Below are 21,208 nucleotides of genomic sequence, written 5' to 3' on the forward strand. Positions count from 1 at the left end.
CTTCAGACCCAGCCGGCTGGCTTGCGTCTCTTGACAATGATGCTCTTCCAAGTGAACAGGCCCAGCAGCGTTTTAGAAAGTCAGCACCACCCTGGATCTTGATGCTGGCACCTGAGGGCACTTCCAGGGTCAGGGGCACCCCAGACACCAGCGGGGAGAAGAAATGAGCAAATATGTAAGATGGCAGTGAGGGGACAGAGGCAGGAGAGAGAGAACAGGGCAAGAAGACAAGAATGACACTGACTTCAGGAAGGAAGGGAGAAGCAGCGGTGTGGCTGGGGCAGGGCTGGCGTCCCGCGGGCGAGCAGGCACCCTGGTTCTGACATTTCACAGAAAAAACAAACCAGATGCCAATGAGTCCACCCCACAGCGCCCTATGCGGGTCAGAGCTGAACTGTGCTCCTCAGGACCCGAGGGCTGTCGTCGCCCAGAACCGACAGCCAGGCTTCTCTTCCCCATCTTATCTGAGTGGATCTGAACCTCCCGGCTGTCCATTCACAGCTCAGCACTCATCTGATGCTTTTAGCTTTGTTCTGATATTACTGCTATGTGAGAAAATCATGTCACTTCCCTGGGTTTCCATTTTCTCAATTTCAGGAAAGGGTACTATGCTGGCTCAGAGTCTGTCCTGAGCATTAAGCTCACAGACAGTGCTTCTCTCCCCTACTTGGTGCATGGAATATGTTCCATGAAAGCTAAAAGAGGAAGAAGAATTATCCTTCCCGAGTGTCCACTGAGGAGTCCCGTGACTCAGGCACCAAGTGTCCGCAATGCAGGTCCATCAGCAAATTCCCAGAAGGGAGAAGGGGGTGGTCTCCTCCCCTAAAGATTTATATGCTCGGATGTGGGGTTACGCTGACCAGGGCAGAAGCTGCCTGGGTGAACAAAGCTCGTGCCCTGGGGCAGCGTAACCCGGACTCACACTGACGCTGCCTTCTGATCCAGATGAAGTCATGGAAACAGGGGAGGCCGGCGCCTAAGAAACGGTAAAAACAGTCTGGAGTCCAGCTAACATATTTTACTGCTGATGTCATTAAAAGCTTGTCAGTAAAAGCAATGAGGGTGTGTAGGTCGGGAGGACACTCGGGCCTGAGCCCCTCTCCCCTCATCGCCTGACTAAGCCTTGAACACTTCACTCTGATCAAAGCACTGGCCTGCTGGTCAGAGAAAGTGTGACACTCGGCGACCAGAGCTGGGCGGCTCTGCGTGAACCAACTCGGCAGAACTGAGCTGCTCAGTGCAGGGTAACTGTGGGCTGCGCCAGCTAAATCCAAAGCGTCCTTGTTATTTGTATTTACTCTCGTTTAGTCCTTGTTAATTCCTACTGAACATAGAAAACAAAGCTGGGGGGGGGAATCAAGACACGCAGCTGGCAAATGTGAGAGTGGGGACGCTCCATGGTGTGTCTCAGCACCTGTCCTTCTGCCCCCACCAAAGCTCTCAAGCCTGTCTGCCCTTAACCTGCCCCAAGGGCAGAAAACCTCCTACAGGCTCCTTTACAACGCAAAACACCTGCCCACTGCCCCGACCCCACCTCACCTTGCCTGGGCCCCCACCTCAGCTCACCTGGGTCCCCCACCTCCCTTGCCTGGGCCCCTCATCTTACCTGAGCCCCCACCCCACCTGGGTCCTCCACCTCACCTCACCTGGGCCTCTCACCTCACTTGGGACTCCACTTCACCTGGTCCATCTTAATCCTACCTAACCCTCACCTCACCTTTCCCCCTCTTATGTCACCTGGCTCCTCACCTTGACCCCACCTCACCTGCTCCCCCCAACCCCACCTCACTTGCCCCCCCCCCAACTCTACCTACCTCACCTGGCCCTTCCACCTCACTGGGGCCTCAACCTGACCCCGCGGCACCTCCTCCACCGTGTCTCTACCCCACTTGTCCCCCACCCCCACTGACCTGGGCTCCCGGTTCTTTCGCACGAGGCTGACGAACGTGTCGATCTCAGCGGCGGTGATGTGCTTCTCCAGGAGTTTCCGGTTGTTGTGGAGCAGGGCGGTGATGGTGTCTTCTGCCAACACATCGTAGCCAATCTGCTTCTGCATGAAGCCAAACTGTTTGGCTATGTACTCCTGTCAGGGAGGAAGGAGAGGGCCGAGGTCAGCAGGGACAGAGGGCACGTGGTGCTGCTCCGTGTCAAGTGACGACAACGCACAGGGACCTGTGAACAGGAGATCTGACCCTGCTCTATGCGCCACCACCCTCGAGAGGTCTGATGTGCTGGAGACCCCTGTTCCGGTCACTGGGTCAGTGCATCCTGGGGAGGGTCTTACTTCACACAGGCCTTTCTCCTCCAAGGACTGGCCGCTCCCGAGAACACACTCCCGGCACACGAGCCAGAACGTGAGCCTTGTCTGTGTGGAGCCCGCTGACCGCACTTCCACCACAGGCCGGTCGTCTGGACAGGCCATGCAGCCAGGACTCTGCTCCAACACTGGGATTCAGAGGCATCGACTCCAAACAGTGTTACACACCGCCAAGTCAGAACCAATTCACTGCTGCCTCCAGCAGGTTTGCAGGGACCAAGGAGGCCGCCATCCTTCTCCCACGGAGTAGCTGGTGGATTTGAACTGTGTACCATTGGGCTGACAGTGTAACTCCTTACTACTGAGCTACCAGAGCTTCACTAAGATAACTAGGGTTGAGCTGAAAATAGGGAAAACAGTATCCTTTCTTGATGAATGGGAACGGCCCTCAGAGAGACTCCAGCAAGACGTCTCCCCGCCACTTCCTGCTACAACCTTCGGGCAGCTACAAAACCCCCACAGCCTGGATTTCTCTGAAACCTCCACATGAATGTCATTACGCAAAATGCCCTCTGTGCAGCATCTTTACATATGGTTATTTTCTTAACGACACAGCATGAATTTTAATCCAGTGATTTCTTTTTTAAAACGTCAAAGGTTATTTTTCAGCTTGGAATTTATCATTAACCAGAAGAATTTAACTGTGCCCCACTGTGGGTAAATAAAACCCAATTAAAATTACTTGGGTGTTTGGGACAATGTTGTTCAATTCCATTCTCTTTAAGTGGCGTAAGAAGACACTGGAAAGCCACAGGTAGCAGGAAAAGCGGACATCTGATGACGTTCACAGACACGTGAACACCACTTCGATTTTTTCTCTTTTGAGATCAGATGTCACAGTTCATTACAATATCTGTGAACTCAAAGTAACCTCCTATTAAGACATTTTCTGTTTCTATTCAGAGACACTCCCCCAAGGTAGAGTGTTACCTTGTTTAAAGTTCAAACAGCCATTCAACCTTGCTTCTACTTATTCCCTTTCATTAATCCCAGATCCTGAAAATTACTCAGGTAGTATGTGGCCACTGGATCACTTCCTTCATCTGGGGCACCTACCTGGAGATAAAGCAGGGATAAGGGTGGCACTATGCTACCACCACTATTCATAGACTTGGAAGCCCCAGGGGCCAGTTTTACAGCATCCTAGAGGTAGTGCTTGTGTGAAACCTATATTTGGACCAGGAGGCGGTTGTCAGACAGAGCAATAAGACACTACATAGTTCAAAATTGGGAAGGGTGTATGCCAGGATGTGTCCTATCTCCATATCTTTTCAGTCTATATGCAAAACAGATTACCCGAGAGACTGGGCTCTATGAGGAGAAATGTGGCATCAGGATTGGAGGAAAACTCATCACTAATCTGTGTTATGAATAATGACACAATCCTGCTTGCTGAAACTGAAAAGGACCTGAAGTGCTGGCTGCAGAAAATCAAGGACTGTATGAATTAAAGCTCAACATAAAAAAAAAAAGCTCAACATCAAGAAAACAAAGATTCTCACCACTGAGCTGATTGGCAGCATCATGATAGACAATGAAGAGACTGAGACTGTTAACAGCTTCGGTTTGCTTCGCTCCACAATCAACACTCTTTGTACCAGCAGTCAGAAAATTAAAAGACAAACTGAATTGGGAAAGTCAGCTGTTAGGGACCTCTCCAAAGTACTGAAGAACAGGGACATGAGTCTGGAAACTAAAGTACACCTCATTTAGGCCATGGCTTTGCAATCACTTGGTATGCATCAGAAACCTGGACAATGACTAGGGAAGACAGAAGGAGAATTGATGCCACTGAGCTGTGGTACTCGAGAAGAGTACTGAATATACTTTGGTTAGCTAGGAGAACAAATAGGTTCATCCTTGAGAGGGTGAAACCAGACTGCTCCTTGGAGGCAAGGATTCTGAAGCTTCATCTGACATACTCTGGACATGTTACAAGGAAGGACTGGTCCTTGGAGAGGGACGTCATGCTTGGGAGGGTAGAGGGACAGCACAGGGGAGGAAGGCCCTCTATGAGATGGACTGATTCAGTGACAGGTTAATGGGGATAGATGTGTCAGAGACAATAAGATTGGCACAGGATAGAGGAGGTTTAGGGTTGTTGTACGTAGAGTCACTATGAGTTGCAAGCGATTGATGGAACACAGCAATAATATAACATGGGTTTGGAGACTCATGTATAAAGCAGTTGGATTCTGAAAGGTAGGATCTCTTGTTTGAGCTGAAAGTTGGGTGTAAACTGTTTGATTGCTTTTTGTTTTGTTCACAATCGTGTGTGAGTGGACTGGATTTACTGGATTTAGCTAACAATCAGCTGTGAGCTGGAAGCCTCTAGTTTAAGTCAGTAAGGATCTGGTATGTGGGCCTTTGTGTTTGGGAAGAACATTCTTCTAAATGGTACAGTACTGGTGTATCAGTTTACTGTACTGTGGTAACTTGGGGTTGCTGTGATGCTGAACATTGTGCCACTGGTGTGTCAAATGCTGGTTACCCATGGTGGACAGTGCTTGGTGGAGCTCCCAGATTAAGACAAGACTGGAAGCAGGATTAGCATTCACATCCTAAACAACATGCATTTTGAAACTGTATTAACATTAGAGAAACCATGATAGTTATAGAATGGGGTTCAGATCTTTTGTTCATAGAGTCACTATAGGTTATACTCGATTCGACAGCACTTAACAACAACACAGGGTGAAATGACAGTGACCATTATCAATGGGCTCAAGTGTATCAGAGATGGTGAGGATGGCACAAGTTAGGAAGGGTTTGGATCTGGTGTTCATCAGGTCTCTGTAGGTCATGGCCAACTCAACAGTACAGAACAAGAACGTAACACAGGGCGGCCGGCCGTGAACCTGACTCTAACCTGAGTGCTAACGGCTTCACGGTGTTGGCATCACACACACATTATACTACACACACAAAACACAGGCAGAGGAGGCTGAGAAAAAGATGCTGTAAAGGTAATACTAACGTCTAAAAAGAACATGACTGCTAACATGCAACTAACATTCTCTCCTAATTCAAAGAAAAGAGGAAGAAAGCAAACCAAAGACTCAGAGAAAGCTGGTCGGCAGCCGGTCAGCAGGAAGCAAGGTGGGAGCACCTGCCTTTGAGTGTCTACCTTTGAAGACCATTCTCATGGGGCCCAGCAGATGGACCTTGTCCTCTGAGACTACAGGAGCTAGATGGTGTCTGTTTTCATGGGGCCCAGCAGATGGATCTCATCATGGACTGGGGTGTGCACCCCCCACCCCCCACCATATGCATCTACTTGGCCAGGCCACGATTGTTAGTATCATGTAATTATCCTACATGCTGTCAAACCTGACACTGGGGATGCTAAAGGCAGCTATGCACAGCTGTAACCATCCCTATGATGTGGCCTATCAACTGGACAGTAGAGAAGTGGGCCGGATGCAGGACGCTCAGCTGGTCACAGCCCTGATCCGCTGTGAGGAACACTTACTCCAGGTGAGGCCCGCATCACCTTTGTTTTACAAGTGACAAGAGGACAAGAAGGGAGCGGAGATGAGGGACTGCAGGGTCACCAGGGAGGATGCCTCAGGAGCGGAGAGCATCCAGTGGACTCAGGTCCCTGCACCGGGAAACTTCCAGAACCGAGAGACAGAGAGTCTTTCCCTAGAACTGGCACCCTGCTCTCAAACCTGCAGCTTCCCAGACCCCAGAGAACAAGCTTCTGTTCCGCCGTCGACTTGGATTCTCCGTTAGCGCCTGGGTAGACAGCTTTGACAGAGGGAGAAAACACCCCATGGGGGGCCCTTCTCAGGACGCCCAGACCTTCAGGACAAGCTGATCTTAGAAGACTCTCGAGACTCTCACCCTGACACTCTCCTTAAACCTGAACTGAAATTCTATCCCGAATCACCGCTCAGCTAAACGACACCATGGCAGAGCGTGGTATCAGTGAGTATCACGTGCCTCTAAACCACTCATCTATGGACACCAAATGGTCAGCATCCTCTACAGCAAAGATGAGAGGCAAGGAGGGCAGGGAGCCCAGATGACTGGAAGTGAATCACTCAGACGGGAATGAATGTCAAGTTCACAGGGACACACCGTGAAAACAGCAACCAGCACCAGTGAACAATTTTCAACACTGCTGTTAAATGGGAACCTAATTTGTTTTGCAAACTTTCACCAAAACCACAACACCGTAGACACAAAACATGACTGACATAAGTGGTCCCACGAACTGGACGTGAGGAGATGCTGCTGGACAAGTGTGTTACCCATATTCGCACAATTTGCAGAAGTCACGGGAAGGTGGCTGCACATGAGTAAGGCCTGCGCATCCTTCAGAACTCTGACAGGGACTGGTCCAGCACTGCAAGCATCCCGCCCCCTTCCATGAACAAACCTGTCACTGGATACTGTCTGTCCCTTGAAGGAACACATGGGACCCTTGTGAGGGAAGGCATGAACCTGCGGACAGAACCACGCCCGCTGATCGCACCTGGTTCTTCCTGTAGTCCTGCTGCGAGTGTCTCAGGACCCGGTAGCAGAGCCGGCAGATATGTCGGAAAGGGGCGTGCCTCTGGTCCCCAAGTTCCTCCAGTCGAAGCATCGGGCCATCCCCGCAGTCTGTGAACGGGGCCTGGAGCAACTTGAAGATCTGGTTTTGAAAACAGAGAGCAAACAAGACTGTCACCTGGAAAGGCTCGGACTTTCTGCAAGACCCCAACCTCCGGTGTGGCTGGAATGCACAGACACGAACGTGTCACCCGATCCCAATGCACCAACCACCTGAAGTGTCCTTGATCACCAGAGACTGCATGCACACTGGACCCAGGCACCAGACCATCCAGCGTGGAGAGCAGTGGTCAGGCCTCAGGCTCAGTCCAGGCTGAAACCGTACAGTCCACTGCTCTCTAGCTGGACAGATGATGATCAGGGCAAACTGCTGTCTTCCTGTCAGTGACACAGAAAGAGGAACACGGAGCTCCAAGGGGCAAGAAGGGCAGCGGACAGGCTGCAGACAGCGCTCGCTGCATCACCAGGCCAGGCCCTGCACTGCCCTCGCTGCGGGCTGCACCTCTGGGCCAGGCCCTGCACTCCCTCCCTGCACCACCAAGCCAGGCCCTGCACTGCCCTCACTGCACCACCAAGCCAGGCCCTGCACTGCCCTCGCTGCGGGCTGCACCTCTGGGCCAGGCCCTGCACTGCCTTCCCCGCACTGGCCCAGGCCCGGCTCTCACAGACACCTTTTCAGACTCTCAAGGAATCACCATGTGAAAATGAGCTTCAGACATTCAGGCAAAACTGTACTTTGGGAATCCCCTCCTTGGCCAACAAGACAGAACTGATTCTTAAAGGTGAAACTTACTAAAACGTGATGGAGTATAAGTAAACTTTACCATAATCCAAGAGGCTTTGCACATCCCTTGGGATGTACCTTTAATTTTGTCTTTGTAGATTTGGTGGCTAGAGACTTGCATGCCAAGTTGGGGCCTCATCTCCAAGTGCTTTAGAGAACGGCATGATGGGTATTTTATGCTCTTGAGCAACCCTGGACTTTAAAGTGCCAGTCTCTAATTTGTGTAAATTTAAATCGAATTAGACCACGTCTGTGTTTTCTGAAAAGCACTACCCATTCTTTAGGAATGATTTTTGGGGTGATTTTTAGGAGTCCCAGTAAGATCCTATAAGGGTTTCTTAGTTTATTAAATTTCCCAAGTCTCTCATATAAATGAAATAAGTCACTTTACATTATCCTAGAAAAATTAAAACTAGCAATTGCCATCTTCTTGGCATTCCTAACCCACAAGTGTGTTAAAGATACCCTGGACAAGCCTTCCGGATGGGAGCTGGTCCCTCTCTCTACACGGGTGGGAAGCCCACCGATACCATGAAAAGCTGGCTGCCCAAAAGGCACTGACCTGCTTGAGAATGTTCTGTTCACGCATCAGCTTCTGCCGCTCTCTGTTGGGCTTGGAGAAGACCACTTCAAGCACATCTTGGCCAGAATTGGTTCCACCAGTGACAAAGTAAACCAAGTCTTCCAGCAACTTGGTCACAGACCTTAGATGGGAACACAAAGCTTCAGCTTAAACCTCCAGGCCCGAATGACCAGTTAAAGAGTTGCACTCTACTCTTCTCAAGTCTCAAGACTGACCATGAAGGCCAATCACCAAGAAGAATAAAACATAGACAACACATTACTATCCATAAAAGGATTACTACGTTCGTGAGCTACTAGCCATCAATTTTAGTTGCTGGGAAAAAAGCATCTCCAAATATTTAGTAATTTATACTAGCTGCAGAGAGAAAGACGCAGTGAAAGAGAAACCTTCACAAGTTGGCTTTCAAAAGTGCATGAAAGGGGATTCCTTGAAAGCCACGTATTAAAGGCACGAACACAAGTCACACTCTGCTCACACAGCTGTTCACTCGAAGTGGGCAGAGCCGGCATCGTCTCAGCCGACAGGGGACTTTAGCTTTGCCGAGGTGAGGAGCTCGGCATCTGCCCCGCCCAACAAGGCCTCACCTTCTCTCATTCTGGGTGATGGTGCCCTTCTCCAGCTTCCCAGCAATGGAGCCCAGCACCTTGCTGGCATCGTTGGCAAAATCCAGGTCCCGAACTTCTGCAGGAGAAACTGGAACAATGGCAAAGGCTTCCTTATCCTCCTTCACGGGAGACGTGCCGATCTGAAACCCAGGACAGCCTACGTGAGACGCTCTCTTAGACTGACAGGGTCACGTTGTGGGCATATTCCTCACGCAGTGGACGCTGGAAAGTCCAAAAAGGCTGACATATCTTACAGTTAAACTCAACCAGACATAAGATGACATCTGGAGGAATGTGTCCCCAAACTGGCATTGTCTCTAGAGAGTAGTGCTGTGAGGAACAGGGGCATTACGGTCACTTAGTCACCTTTTGACTCTGTCTCATGTTGTTATAGGGAGCACGGAAGACTTTACAGAAAATAAAAATTTAATAAATATACACAGAATAGTATGGGAGAAGAGCAATTATTGATTAAGTGGAAAAATACGGGTAAATACCCTATCATTCTTTCAAGTGCTCAATATCACTACAAATGTTTATGGAAAGATAAGTGGGAAACTAACGATAATATAAGAACAAGAGGAAAGGTTAGGTGAAAGTATATAGGAGGAGTTTGTTTTAAAAAAAAAAATCTTGTGATCTTGTGTGTGTTTGTGTGTGTGTGTGTGTGTGTGTGTGTGTGTGTATTTTTCAAGCCTGGGAAGGTGGAAAAGAAAGATGAGGTTTAGGGGCACAGTAAAGAGGCCGGGATTGTGTCTTAACAATGTGTATTTAAACAAAAACCAATAATGGATGGGGAGAAAGTAGAGATATTTGATGTATCTCAGGGCACAAAGCAAACATGCCTCCAGCTAACATCATCCTTCAAACAGACAGACACCTAGACAATTTTTCAGCATCGGGATGGGAGCCAGAGTACGCAATAAGGGTTCTGATGCTTTCAAAAGCCCAGTCGGCTTCACCCGTGTCCCTCAGAGAGAACTCTTTCAGCATGTTCAAGAGGGACTGGAACAGTGTGACTCCACAGCAACAAAACCTCCCCACGCCACACTCCCTGTCTGGCCCCAACCAGCCTTTCCTGTATGAACATGAGACCCGGGTCGGGGCTGGTCAGGCCCAACTCACTTTCAGCATCACAGGCTTCTCTTCCTCCTTGTCAATGGGGATATTTGTGCTGTGAACCCAAGTATTGGTGCACAGGTGTCTGAGGCGGACATAGGAATTCCTGGAGGAGGGAGAAAACCCCATAAGGCAGGACACTTAAGCATTTCTCTACAGCCACCAGTCAAAAAAAAACAGTCTCTTAAAGGAGACAGAGATACTCAAATGGCTTTCTGTTACACAGAGTGGACAATCTCAGCTTAAACACATGGTATTGCTCCAAATGTCATTGGGATGTACTGACAGCAGAAGGTAATTCATAATAACGCTACTGTTAGTGATAATTGTCTTTTTAAAGAAAGACACTCTGTAAGTGAGCCTCTCAGCACACACTCAACAAGGGCAGCGCGACCAGAGTACACACTGTCCAGTACCAGCACTCATGGGCGATAATAAAATGACTACTAAAAATTTCACATAAATCTGCCAAGTGAAAAATGACACTGCTGTAATAAAACCGAGCATAAACCCGTGTTAGGGACAGCTACTTGCAGCATCTGGCAAACACAAAGTTTTACAGTGTCGAGTTTTGTATCTTCTGCATAGTAGAGAAACATGTAATAACAGCATAGTCTACAAAAATGCAAGATTAACAGTAACCTAGAGAAAGAAATAAGTAGCACACCATACAAATAAAGAGTTCTCACAGATCAATAAGAACAATGGGAATATAAGAATAGAAAATGGGAAAGGATAAATACCTGTAATTCACCAAACAAATGCAAGCAATCTGAAAGTGTGGAAGTAGAGATTTTGCCTCTAGTGAAAAGTATATATAAATTGAAGCAATATTTCATTTTGTAGCCCCACACTTCAGAGATTTGACAAATTGATAAAAGTCAAATGTGAACAAGAGCAAAGGAAAGTGAGCTGTGGGTGGAGGGGAGACTCTGCCCAGGAGTCTGGCAGTTTTAAGTGAGCTCTGTTCATTGTCTGTGGATTTGGAGCGGAGACTCTGACGAGGAATCTGACAGTTTTCTAACATGAATGACACATCCCTTCTTCTAGCCAGCAGTCCCATTTTTATGTTTATTTTCCTTACAGGACACTGGCACAGATACAAAATAATGCACAAAGATATTCAACAATTATTTATAATAATGAAAAAATAATCTAATGTTCCATAAGAGGTTAATTAATTACAGTATCTTCAACAGAATATTACACAGTCATTTAAAAGGACAACAACTGTAAGTTTTTTTATTTGGAAATATGTATAAAATGCTTTCCAGAGAGGAAAAAGGCAGTTAAAAAGTAGCACATCATGCTATTGATGAGAAACTTGTCTAAAGTGACATAAATTGTTAACAGTAGTTATCTCTGAATGGTTGGATTTTATAGGTTGGTGGGTTTTTTCTTGTTTGTTCTTTATGAGGTTTTAAAATGCATTTTATTGTTGCTGCAACAATTTCTTTTTACAGTAAATATATAACTCTTTTACAATGTTTCCTATCTAAATATACACATAGCATATGTTAAAGATACTGATGTTGCCTATCTTTAAAAGAACTACTGGGAATAGTGATACAATTCTTACATTTAAGGAAATCTGCTATTTCAGTAGGGACTCTGGTGGCTCATCCCTTATGGTGAGCTACTAGTGAAAACGTTGGCTGTTTGACCCTCCCAGGTGCTCTGTGGAGAAAGATGTGGTAGTCAGATTCTGTAAATATTCTCAAATTCAAAATGCACTGATGTCACGTGGGAAATGACTAGGGACTGGCTATTCAGCAGGTTCTGGACCCTGTAATCCCACAGGAGGGTGTCCAGCTCTGTCCCACAGAGCAGCTGCTGGATTCAAACTGTCTTTGGGTCAGAAATGCCATCCAGGGCAAGCTCTGGTGGCCTAGTGGCAAGAAGCTGCACTGTAATGCCAGAGGTGAGTGGTTCGAATCCACCAGATGCTCTGTTGGAGAAGGAAGGACAATCTCCTTCTGTACCAGTCAGATCTGATTTGACAACACACACACACACACACACACACACACAAAATCGTAGTCTCCAGGGAGAAACTTGGTTTTACCCTCTCCAACTCAGACCTGTTTGTTAACAAAAAAAAAAGAAAGAAATGCCATCCAAGCGCCCTCCATAAGTCTCACGGTCACCAGCCTTGACAATCCTGTGGCTAGTTTTGCTCTGCCCAGCAGACCACTGTGAAGTAGCATCAACTCGAGGGTGTGCACTTGGCTTTGTCCCACCACCACAAGATAAATGCATGTCAAGCAAGTGACAAGAGGAAAATAATGAGCATCACATTGGGAGATGGTCAGAGGCCACCGCCCCGGAGATGGAGAAGGCTGTGGGAGGCTTCTGTGACAGAAGCACCCTGAGCAGGAACTTCAAAGAGGAGCCCAGAAGTCACTCGTATGAGAAGATTTCAGAACAGGGGAGCCCACGCTCAGGAGAAAGGACGGTCAGGAGAAGGGTGTCTGAGTGGTATGTCCTTCACCCTCCTCCGGGACTGCCTAAGACAGCAAGATGAGGAGAGGACACCCTTAGGGCTATTATTTCTGGGAGTAAAGGGAGCTCTGATGGCCCAGTGGCAAGAGGTTGCTCTCCAATCTCAAAGGCACACAGTTCGAGGCCACCAGCTGCTCTGTGGGAGAAGGACAGGCAATCTCCTCCTCCTAACCGCCTCTGAAACCCACTGGAGCGTCAGCTATGGGTCGGTTCCGACTCAACAGTACACAACAACAGATGACTATACATTAAACAACATGAACAAAGTAACTGACAAAGATATTTACATTTTTTCCTCTCTGAACAATGGGATTTCTTCCCTTTCTTCTGAAGCACAACCAAAGCTTGGAGTTTTGCATTTGATTGTTGGTTTATAGTCTATACTGCATTTCAGTTTAGCATTGAAGGGCTCTCTATCATTCTATCATCTAAGTCACAAAAGACACTGCATCAATTCATCTAAAGTACCATTTCCAGGCTTTAACTGGAAAGTCAGGACAGAGGATAATCCAGAAAGAGATACAGAAGTGACAGGACCACTTAATGTCCATTTAATGCCTCTAAGTTACTTATACTGTCATTTTATTACCTTGCTTGACCAATCCAGTGTTTGGTACTGTTCCTTTTACATTGGCTTTTAATAAGATGCTTTTAAACAGTCACTATCAAGGAAATTTCTTGATTGTTCACATTTCCTACATATGTCTACCCCTAGGCTTACTGATCTTCAAACTAGCAAATTTAGGGCAACTTTAAATGGAAGGACTTGAGTTTTTCACAAGGCTTTTTACAACTTCACAGAATCAAGCAAAGTGAGGTCACTTTTGCTTCTGGCTTAAAGCTAATGGCCCAGACTCATCACAATTTAAAAGTGAAGTAATAAACGCTACCCAGCAGACCACACCGAGTGCTGTTTACAGAGTGGACAGGAGGTTCCCTGGCTGGTCCACTGTTCACTTGTCGACTACCGTCCACAGGGGCAGCTTGCAATCAAAGACGCGGCAATGAATGTAAGAGAGAGACACTGAGGGCTCCAATCAGGTGACCCGGAAACTTTTGTCTTCTCTTCCTTCCAGAGGAGGGGATTTCCAATCTCCTGGGGAGCGGGCCCAGGAGACTCCCATGAAGGACCATCTGACACAACAAGTGATACTTCAAGTCACACTGTGTCACCCTTCTCCATCCCTACAACCCTAAGCATTCAGCCCATAATGTAAATGACATCCCCTCACCTTCTGACAACATCTGTTAAATAAGGTCCAGAGCAGAAGGCACAAAATAGGGAAATTCAGTGAATGGAAACGCAATTGGAACCTACAGAGCAGGACCTATCTAGGCATATGCGAGCAGCTGAAGAGAAAGGCAGCTTCTAAAAATCAGTTTCTCCCACCTCAGACTATATTTTTTAAAAAAACTCCTCAAAGGGGATCAACAGCTTAAAGGCAAGCACGAAAAATATAAAATCTTAAAAGGCAGGCATGTATCTGTGTGAACTTGTGATTGACAAGAGTTTTTTAGACATGAAACCAAAACTCACAAACCGCTAATGGAAAAAAGGGATCAGCACTTTTGTCCTTGGGAGAAACACCACAAAGAAAGTAAAAAGACAATACACGTGGTGGAAGGAGATACTCTCAAAGCAAGTATCTGCTAAGGGACTTCAATCCTGGAAAGATAAGGAAGCCAGTTTTCAGAATGGTTTGGAAAGAATCTTACTAGACATTTCTCCAAAGAAGATACAGAAATGACTAATACATACACAGAGAGACGGTCAGCATTCACTAGCAGGGAAGCAGGAGCACACTAGCATGCCCACACAGGCGGGAAGCCAGACAGACACCAACATGGAGAAATCAGAACCCTCATACGCTGCTGGGGACTGTAAAACGGTGCAGCCACTGGGAAAACGGCATGGGAGTTCCTCAAAGGCTTAAGCAGGCAATTCCACCTTCGAGGTATGCACCAAAAAGAAATGAAACCATAGTCAATACAAAAACATATAGATACACACACACACACACACACACACACACACACACACACACACACACACACAGTCGGCATTATTGGGAATAGCCAATGGGGGCGGGGAACTCACACATTTACAAACTGATAAAGGATAATAAAACATGGTGCATCCATAAAATAGATTATTCTTCAGCAGTTAACAAGAAAGAAAATGCTGGCACATGCAACAGGATGAACCTTCAATACATTACGCTGAGTGCCCTGCAAGAGGCCACATCACAGAAGACCATCGATCCATGGATCTCCTTACCTGTGATGACCACACAGGCAGGTCGAGCGAGGCACTGCCCGCTTTCTGTCTCTGCTGTGAGACTCACTGACCTGTGTTATTGTTGGGTGCCGTCAAGTCCCTACATGCAGAGTAACCCTAGGAGTAGCAAACGTGGACCCTGCCATGCTGAACCATCCTCATCTTCTCTGCTGTATCTGAGCCCACCGTTAGAAGTCATGTGTCAAGTCACCTTATTGAGGGGCTTCTTCTCTTCTGCTGACTTTCCACCATCCCATGAATGATGTTCTTTCCCAATAACAATCTGGGAGAGGTCATTTAAACACTAATCCTCAGTGCATTCATCTGTTCATCACAGGGCCTTACGGGTGTGTGTGAAGACTAAATCAGATGAAAGGACTTCACAATGTGACCAACACAGAGCCAGCATTCAAGAAATAGGAGCCATTAGTAGCATCAATAATGGTAATTTGTGGTTCAAAATGAACATTGTTTCCTGTATCGTCTAGTCAATTCTCAAGAAATGCATTCCTATGCAACAAATCTAAGAGTCAAGGTTAATAAAAAAAGCAAAGAATACAAGCCTGACTTTTATTATGCAGAGTGGAATATTAGAAAGTTCTCATTCCAGAATACCTTTTCAATGAACCAGGCATTCAAAGAACCAGGTCTTGGGGGCAGGGAGGGGGTGTTGAAGGTGCCAGAAATATGAAGCTCCTTGAGCTTTTGCTATGTTCTCCAACATCACCACTCCTTATCCAAGTTCTAACAAACTTAATAGCTGATTCACCAGATTAAAATCCAATTCCTGTTGGCAGCCACCCCAGGTCTATCCTGGAAAACGTCATCAGAGAGACCATCATGGTGTATGTTTGCGGCCGGCAGCCATCACATCCACCCTGACCCCCCTAGGAGAAGCCCCCCCCCCAGGTGCCGAGGATCCCACGTGGGTTTCGGCAGCACCCACCTTCCGGCAGCACCACAGCAAGCCTGACTGGGTTCCCAAGTGGGTTTGAACTGCCAGCCACCTGGCTAGTGCTTCAGTATTTAAGCATTTGTACAGCCAGGGACACCAAGGAGCTCAGCCAGGGACACCTACCAGCCTTGGTCTGGGGATAAGCATTCTGAAAGCCGTTACCTTGGGACAAGGCTGTCACCTCCACGCAGCGTGGTGGGGTCAAGCTCGAAAATGGAGGAGATGTCATTGCCCTCGGGCACGGAGACCAGCGAGTACACCATCTTCTCCTGGGCGTTCCGCAGCCGACTTCGAGACGCATCCTGATCCGGGTCCACCTGGAGGAGAGGCCCTCGACTCAGAGGCCTGTGTACCGAGCCTGTCCCTTGGTGAGGTCAGCCACAGTCCACGGGACGAGAGGAGGCCGGCACTACAGGCCCTGAGCTGGGACCTGGGGTGACAACGGGCCACCAGGACCAACAGTATTTCTGCTCTATCACCTTAGGTTGCAATAAAGAGACATTTGAGCAATTTCGGATTGTCAAAATAGTTTCCATGAAAAGTGATAAAAACTTATAAAGAATCTAGTGTGGCTATGACCATCTGCAGGAAGTGGGCAAAGCATGGGGAAAGCTGGACTGTGACTTGTTGAGTTTTGTCGCTCTACAGAGATAACAGCCACCGTGCAGCGCTGTACCACTCGCTCTGAGGACAGAGAAGTCCAGCAACCAACCATCAATGCTGTGGACAATCGATGACCCCAGTGGGGCCTCTGAGAAATCAGAACATCCCTGAGAAGAAGGCCCGCAGGAGCCACAGAGGCTGCTGAGGACCGTCCGGGGCACTGGCCTCCCCAGGACCTTGGGGGCGGGGCTCTGAGATGGCAGGCCTCTGACGGCAAAGCTGCTGAGCAGGAAGGAGGCAGTCCATGTCCACTACACACGCTGCGGGCACTGTGGGACAGTGGTCACAGCCACCTCAGGGTGGGCACGGTGAGCCCAAGCTCCAGGCACGGACAACGCACAGCGCTACTGAGCACGGGAAGCTGTGCGGTGGATGGTGGTAACTATGAGGGGACACGGCGCACACCTTCCTTCCGGGAGAACAGGTAAATCTAAACGTTGACATCCCCTGGGGGCTCCTACACACACCATCCACCCGCTCAGAACTCTGAAGACAATTTGTCTTCCTAACTCCTGGCCCCTGGTAAAGCGTTCCCTCTCAGAGTCGACACTGTCCTGCATTTGGTTTGGGACACAGGGCTGGCAAGTAAATGTTAAAGACCTGCAGAAATCCTAGGGAATTCTCAGAACTGCCTGCTGGTCCTTGAGCGGCTCCAATGCAGAGAGCACAGTCTGTGGCCGCCACCTAGTGAGTGGAAAGGAACACAGCAGAAGGGCCTCAAACCTGGGTGACCTCCAAGTGGCTGGAGGCTGTGGCTGAATTCAGGATGGTCACCACAGGCTGAGTGAGGTCTCGCAGAAGGTCTGACCAAGCCACATTTTGGAAGCCAAACTGAGTGTGCAAGGTATGTTTTGTAAACAGAATACAATAGTGAGTTAAGAGAAGAGGAACAGCACAGGCCTCAGCAGGAGCGCCGATGACAGTGTCTCCAGCACTCCTCCATGCACTCACCCACCGAAGCCCTCAGTCACTGCTCTGAGCGTCTCTCCAGGCTAAGGACACTCCACCCCGGCTGAGCTGGGAAGCTGGCTGAATCCACAGCACACAGCAGATTCTGTTACATTTTGTATTATCTTAACCCTAACTCCCTCCACGAGTGTGCCCATTCTAATGAGCTTCCAAAAGGGAGCATTTTGTTAAATATCTGTTAAAGTAGAAAAAGGCAACAGTAGGTGACCTCAGCGCTGTATGCCTGCTCCCCTTCTGAGACACAATCTCAGAGAGAGAGCAACCCGAGTTTTGTTTTCGTTTCTAAAATCTTACAACAGAGCCACACACTGCACAGGAGAAGCTCTTTGTTTATACCCACCTTTTCCACATCCTTCACTCCCTAACAACCAACACCCAAACACCATGGGCCAATGCCCACAGAAAGGTGCACCTGGAGTTGGGATTCCAAGCCACCCTACACACACACACACACACACACACACACACACCCCAATTTCCAACTCTGCAGTAAGCAAGGCTAATGGTCAATCAACAGGGCGCCACATCTGCGGTCAGGGGTGCTGTTTCCTAGAAGACCTTCGCAGACTAAGCGACGTCCTCCACCGTGCACTCACTCTCTCCTTGAAAAATCTGAGGGAGTCATCACCAAGGTCAACAATGGGACAAGACCTTCTATTAGCGCCACTGTCTCCACCTTGGAGCGGTCACAAGACTCCCTGAACATCTCCAACCTTGATGAGGAGACTCCTTGACTGAGCACAGAAAGCATATCATGGAAAAGGCTCCTTCGCGCTCATGAGGATGCAGGAGAGGTGGCCATTCCCAGAGAGACCAGGAGTGAGGGCTCCTTATGCAGGGGAGGCCCCTTCTCGACGCTCGTCCCATCACAGACCACGTGGCCTCAAACTGCCAGACAACACCACACGGCTCTGTCCATCTTTGTCACTTTACACAGACCATGTGGCCTCGGTCTGCCAGACACCACCACACGGCTCTGTCCCCAGTCAATTCACACAGAGCACATGGCCTCGCTCTGTCCGATGACACTGCACAGCTCTGTCCCCAGTATCTATCACTTCACACAGACCACGTGGCCTCACTTTGCCAGATGACATCACACGGCTCTATCCCTGTATTTGTCACTTGACACAGACCATGTGGCCTTGCTCTGCCAGATGACCACGCTCCTCTGCCCGTGGTATTTGTCCTTTTACACAGACTATGTGTCTTTGCTTCATCAGATGACACCACAAGACTCTGTCCCATACTTACTGAGGGCTGAAACTCCAGGCATTCCTCCTCAAAGTCAGGGTCTTCCTAATGAAAAAGAATCGTTAGGAAATTAAAACATCGGTTGCTTTCTCGAGAATTTGGCCCCGCTTAAAGACAACTTCACAGCCTGCACACATCTCTGAACAGCTACGAACACTTCCCTTCCCGGTCATCAAACCAGCATGCCACAGTAACACACAGCACACAAGCACAGTACACACGTGACGGTTCACCAGGACCAGCAGACGGCGCTTGAGTACAAGCAGGAACACAGCAGATAAACTGGTAAAGCAACAGTGCAAGGTCACAGTCACGGACAAGCCTGCTTTTTTTGGGTGAAAAATTTAAGGTCTCCAGCAAGAATCTTTTTTGCCTCAGGACATGATATAATGCAACCACCACAGATCTTCAGCAACTGGGCGTCAACATTCATCCCGGCTGGTTAGCTGGGTCTGTAATGCCCTGCGGCTCCAGTTACAATTTCAACTTAGACTTCTTGATCTTCAGGGCTTAAATATTTTAAATCATCAGCTCCTACAAGCATCAGACATCGCAGGGAGCAGGCATATCAAGATCCTGCACCCTCGGATCCTGATACCACTTGGCACCTTGAAAAGCTCTGAGAAGCACCATCAGACAATAGGGGAACCCTCTGACGGAAGACTAGACCCTGGTAGGATCATGCCACGCTGTCTTCCAGCACTTCAGAGCAATGCTCAACATGTCACACAGCAGGAAGGTTTGTTAATTTAACAAAGAAAAGGCACAGTCCTCTGTCAGCAATTAGTCCTTCTTTACCTTAAAAGAAACCTTACACACACATTTAAGGTAAGTTCTTTGATTCTGATCATCTTATAAGAAAAAGGGAAGCCTCTGTCTACTCCACGATGCCCCAAGGGACCAGATTTCCATGTAAGATCACTTAGCTCTTCCCGCATCCTGGGCCTTCTGGTGCCCACGTGCCATGTTCCTACCCAGTCATGCTGCGGTCCTTTATGTTACCACCAGAGCTAGTACTTAAGATATGGGGAAAGCAGCACCACGAAAATAATTCCAAAAACCCACATTAGGGATATTTTTTAACTTACTTTCTCCCCAGATCTTTATCAGAGCCCCTGGCACGCAGCCAGCAGTGAATCTTTTCTACCTCTTTTCCTACGTCAATCTATGTTACTGACGTGAGCTGACTCGGGGACTCGATGTGTCAGAACAGCTGGGCTCCCTGGGTTTCTGGTGGCGGATTTTTCCAAAGCAGACAGCCAGGCCTTTCTCCAAGATGCCCCTGGTGGACTTGAACCTGGGACCTTTCAGGTAGGAGCTGAGCCTTATTAATCATTTGTCCCACCCAGGGTCTCCCTGTTTCTCCATGACAGGAAATCTCAGCCAGACAGAACAGGACAGCAAAGGAAGAATCACAATGAGCGGAGTGTGGTCCTGAGTGTCGACCTCTCCTCGCCAGAGTGAGGGAAGGAAGCAGGTGCACCAGCCTCGGCGGGGGGAACCAGGGCTGTGACTCACCTCCGCTGCTAAGTAGTGTCCTGTCGCCAGGTGCTTGAAACGGAAGAGGCTGTTCCAGTACCCTGCGCCACCCCGACATGGGTCATGCTGAACCACCTGCAAGAGGACCAGCGAAACATCAGCACCCCCAGAGGGACACAGGGTGTCCTTAGCTAGGTCACATGAGAACCAGACATTAGAGGAGTTGAGTAATGTGCCCCAGGTATAGCAGCGTTTCTACGAAGTAGCACTGGTTCAGAGGGAACATCCTCGCCTTCCGTGAGCAAGAACCAGGTGTCACTCCCAGCAGAAGCACCTCCCACATCACCATCAGAGGCCGCTCCCAGCAGGAGCACCTCCCACATCACCATCACCCATTTCTCTGCAGGCCTGAATGTTGCTAAGAAGCTGAGGAAAATTTAGCAGCGCTTTCTGACTAACACAGACTAGAAAGAAAGAGCTGCCAACCTGCTTCCCCTGTGGGGTCGCCATGGGTCAGGCGTCGGATGACGGCCAGCAACAAGCTGATGGAAAACAAGGGACTGAATCTGCCTTAGTCAGAGCGGGAGGGGAGTCGGAACTTGACCCCTAGAAACCACGACCAAGAGTTAAGAAAAAGAACCCACAGAAAGCAGCGAAGCAATCCACGCATGAAGCTGGTGCTGGGACACACACCAGCCGGCGTGCCGAGACCGGAACCTGCAGCCTGTGTCAGTCTACCACCAAATAAACGCAACTTTACCCCGGGCAGAATGTGTCACTGGAGCGGGGGTTGGTGCCGTGAACAATTAGAAATGGATAGAGCCTATGAAACCGCTACAGAAAATCCAAAATCTGGGTAAGAGAGCAAGCAGCCAAGTTCAGACATCAGGCGTGCAGCTCAAGTCACAGGGACAAGACAATGACCCAGAGCCCGTGGCCACCGTGGTGTCAGCCTGGAGGCCCTGTCTGAGCGAATGCAGAGGAAGGAGAACTCAGGCCGGGCCCACGGCTCACGAAGCCGGGGAGATGACGCTAGTGCCCAGAGCTCAGGGTGCCAAGGATTCTCGGGACAGTGTTGACAGAGGAAACAGACAGAAAACCAGCTCCAGAACCTTCACAGGGGATCCCCGGTGTCTCTGG

The 21,208-nt window shown here is 48.7% G+C and overlaps 1 protein-coding gene across 3 annotated transcripts in view; it reads right to left on the minus strand.

The window, feature by feature from the left end:
- The window catches only part of ITPR1 (inositol 1,4,5-trisphosphate receptor, type 1), a 321,128-nt gene that overhangs the window by 179,415 nt on the left and 120,505 nt on the right, over positions 1–21,208 (minus strand). For 2 of the 3 annotated variants that reach the window (XM_006897081.1, XM_006897079.1), the window contains exons 9-15: positions 20,108–20,203; positions 15,866–16,020; positions 9,975–10,074; positions 8,829–8,989; positions 8,221–8,362; positions 6,798–6,956; positions 1,911–2,083 (exon numbers count right to left, since the gene is read on the minus strand). In XM_006897081.1, coding sequence (XP_006897143.1) covers positions 1,911–2,083; positions 6,798–6,956; positions 8,221–8,362; positions 8,829–8,989; positions 9,975–10,074; positions 15,866–16,020; positions 20,108–20,203 — 986 coding nt within the window. Of the gene's footprint in view, positions 1–1,910; positions 2,084–6,797; positions 6,957–8,220; positions 8,363–8,828; positions 8,990–9,974; positions 10,075–15,865; positions 16,021–18,589; positions 18,631–20,103; positions 20,204–21,208 lie in introns of all 3 variants that reach the window. The other variant, XM_006897080.1, reaches the window with a different exon arrangement.

Source organism: Elephantulus edwardii, unplaced genomic scaffold (genome assembly GCF_000299155.1).
Source record: "Elephantulus edwardii isolate Elephantulus edwardi_28Jun2011 unplaced genomic scaffold, EleEdw1.0 scaffold00200, whole genome shotgun sequence".
Taxonomy (NCBI): Eukaryota; Metazoa; Chordata; class Mammalia; order Macroscelidea; family Macroscelididae; genus Elephantulus; species Elephantulus edwardii.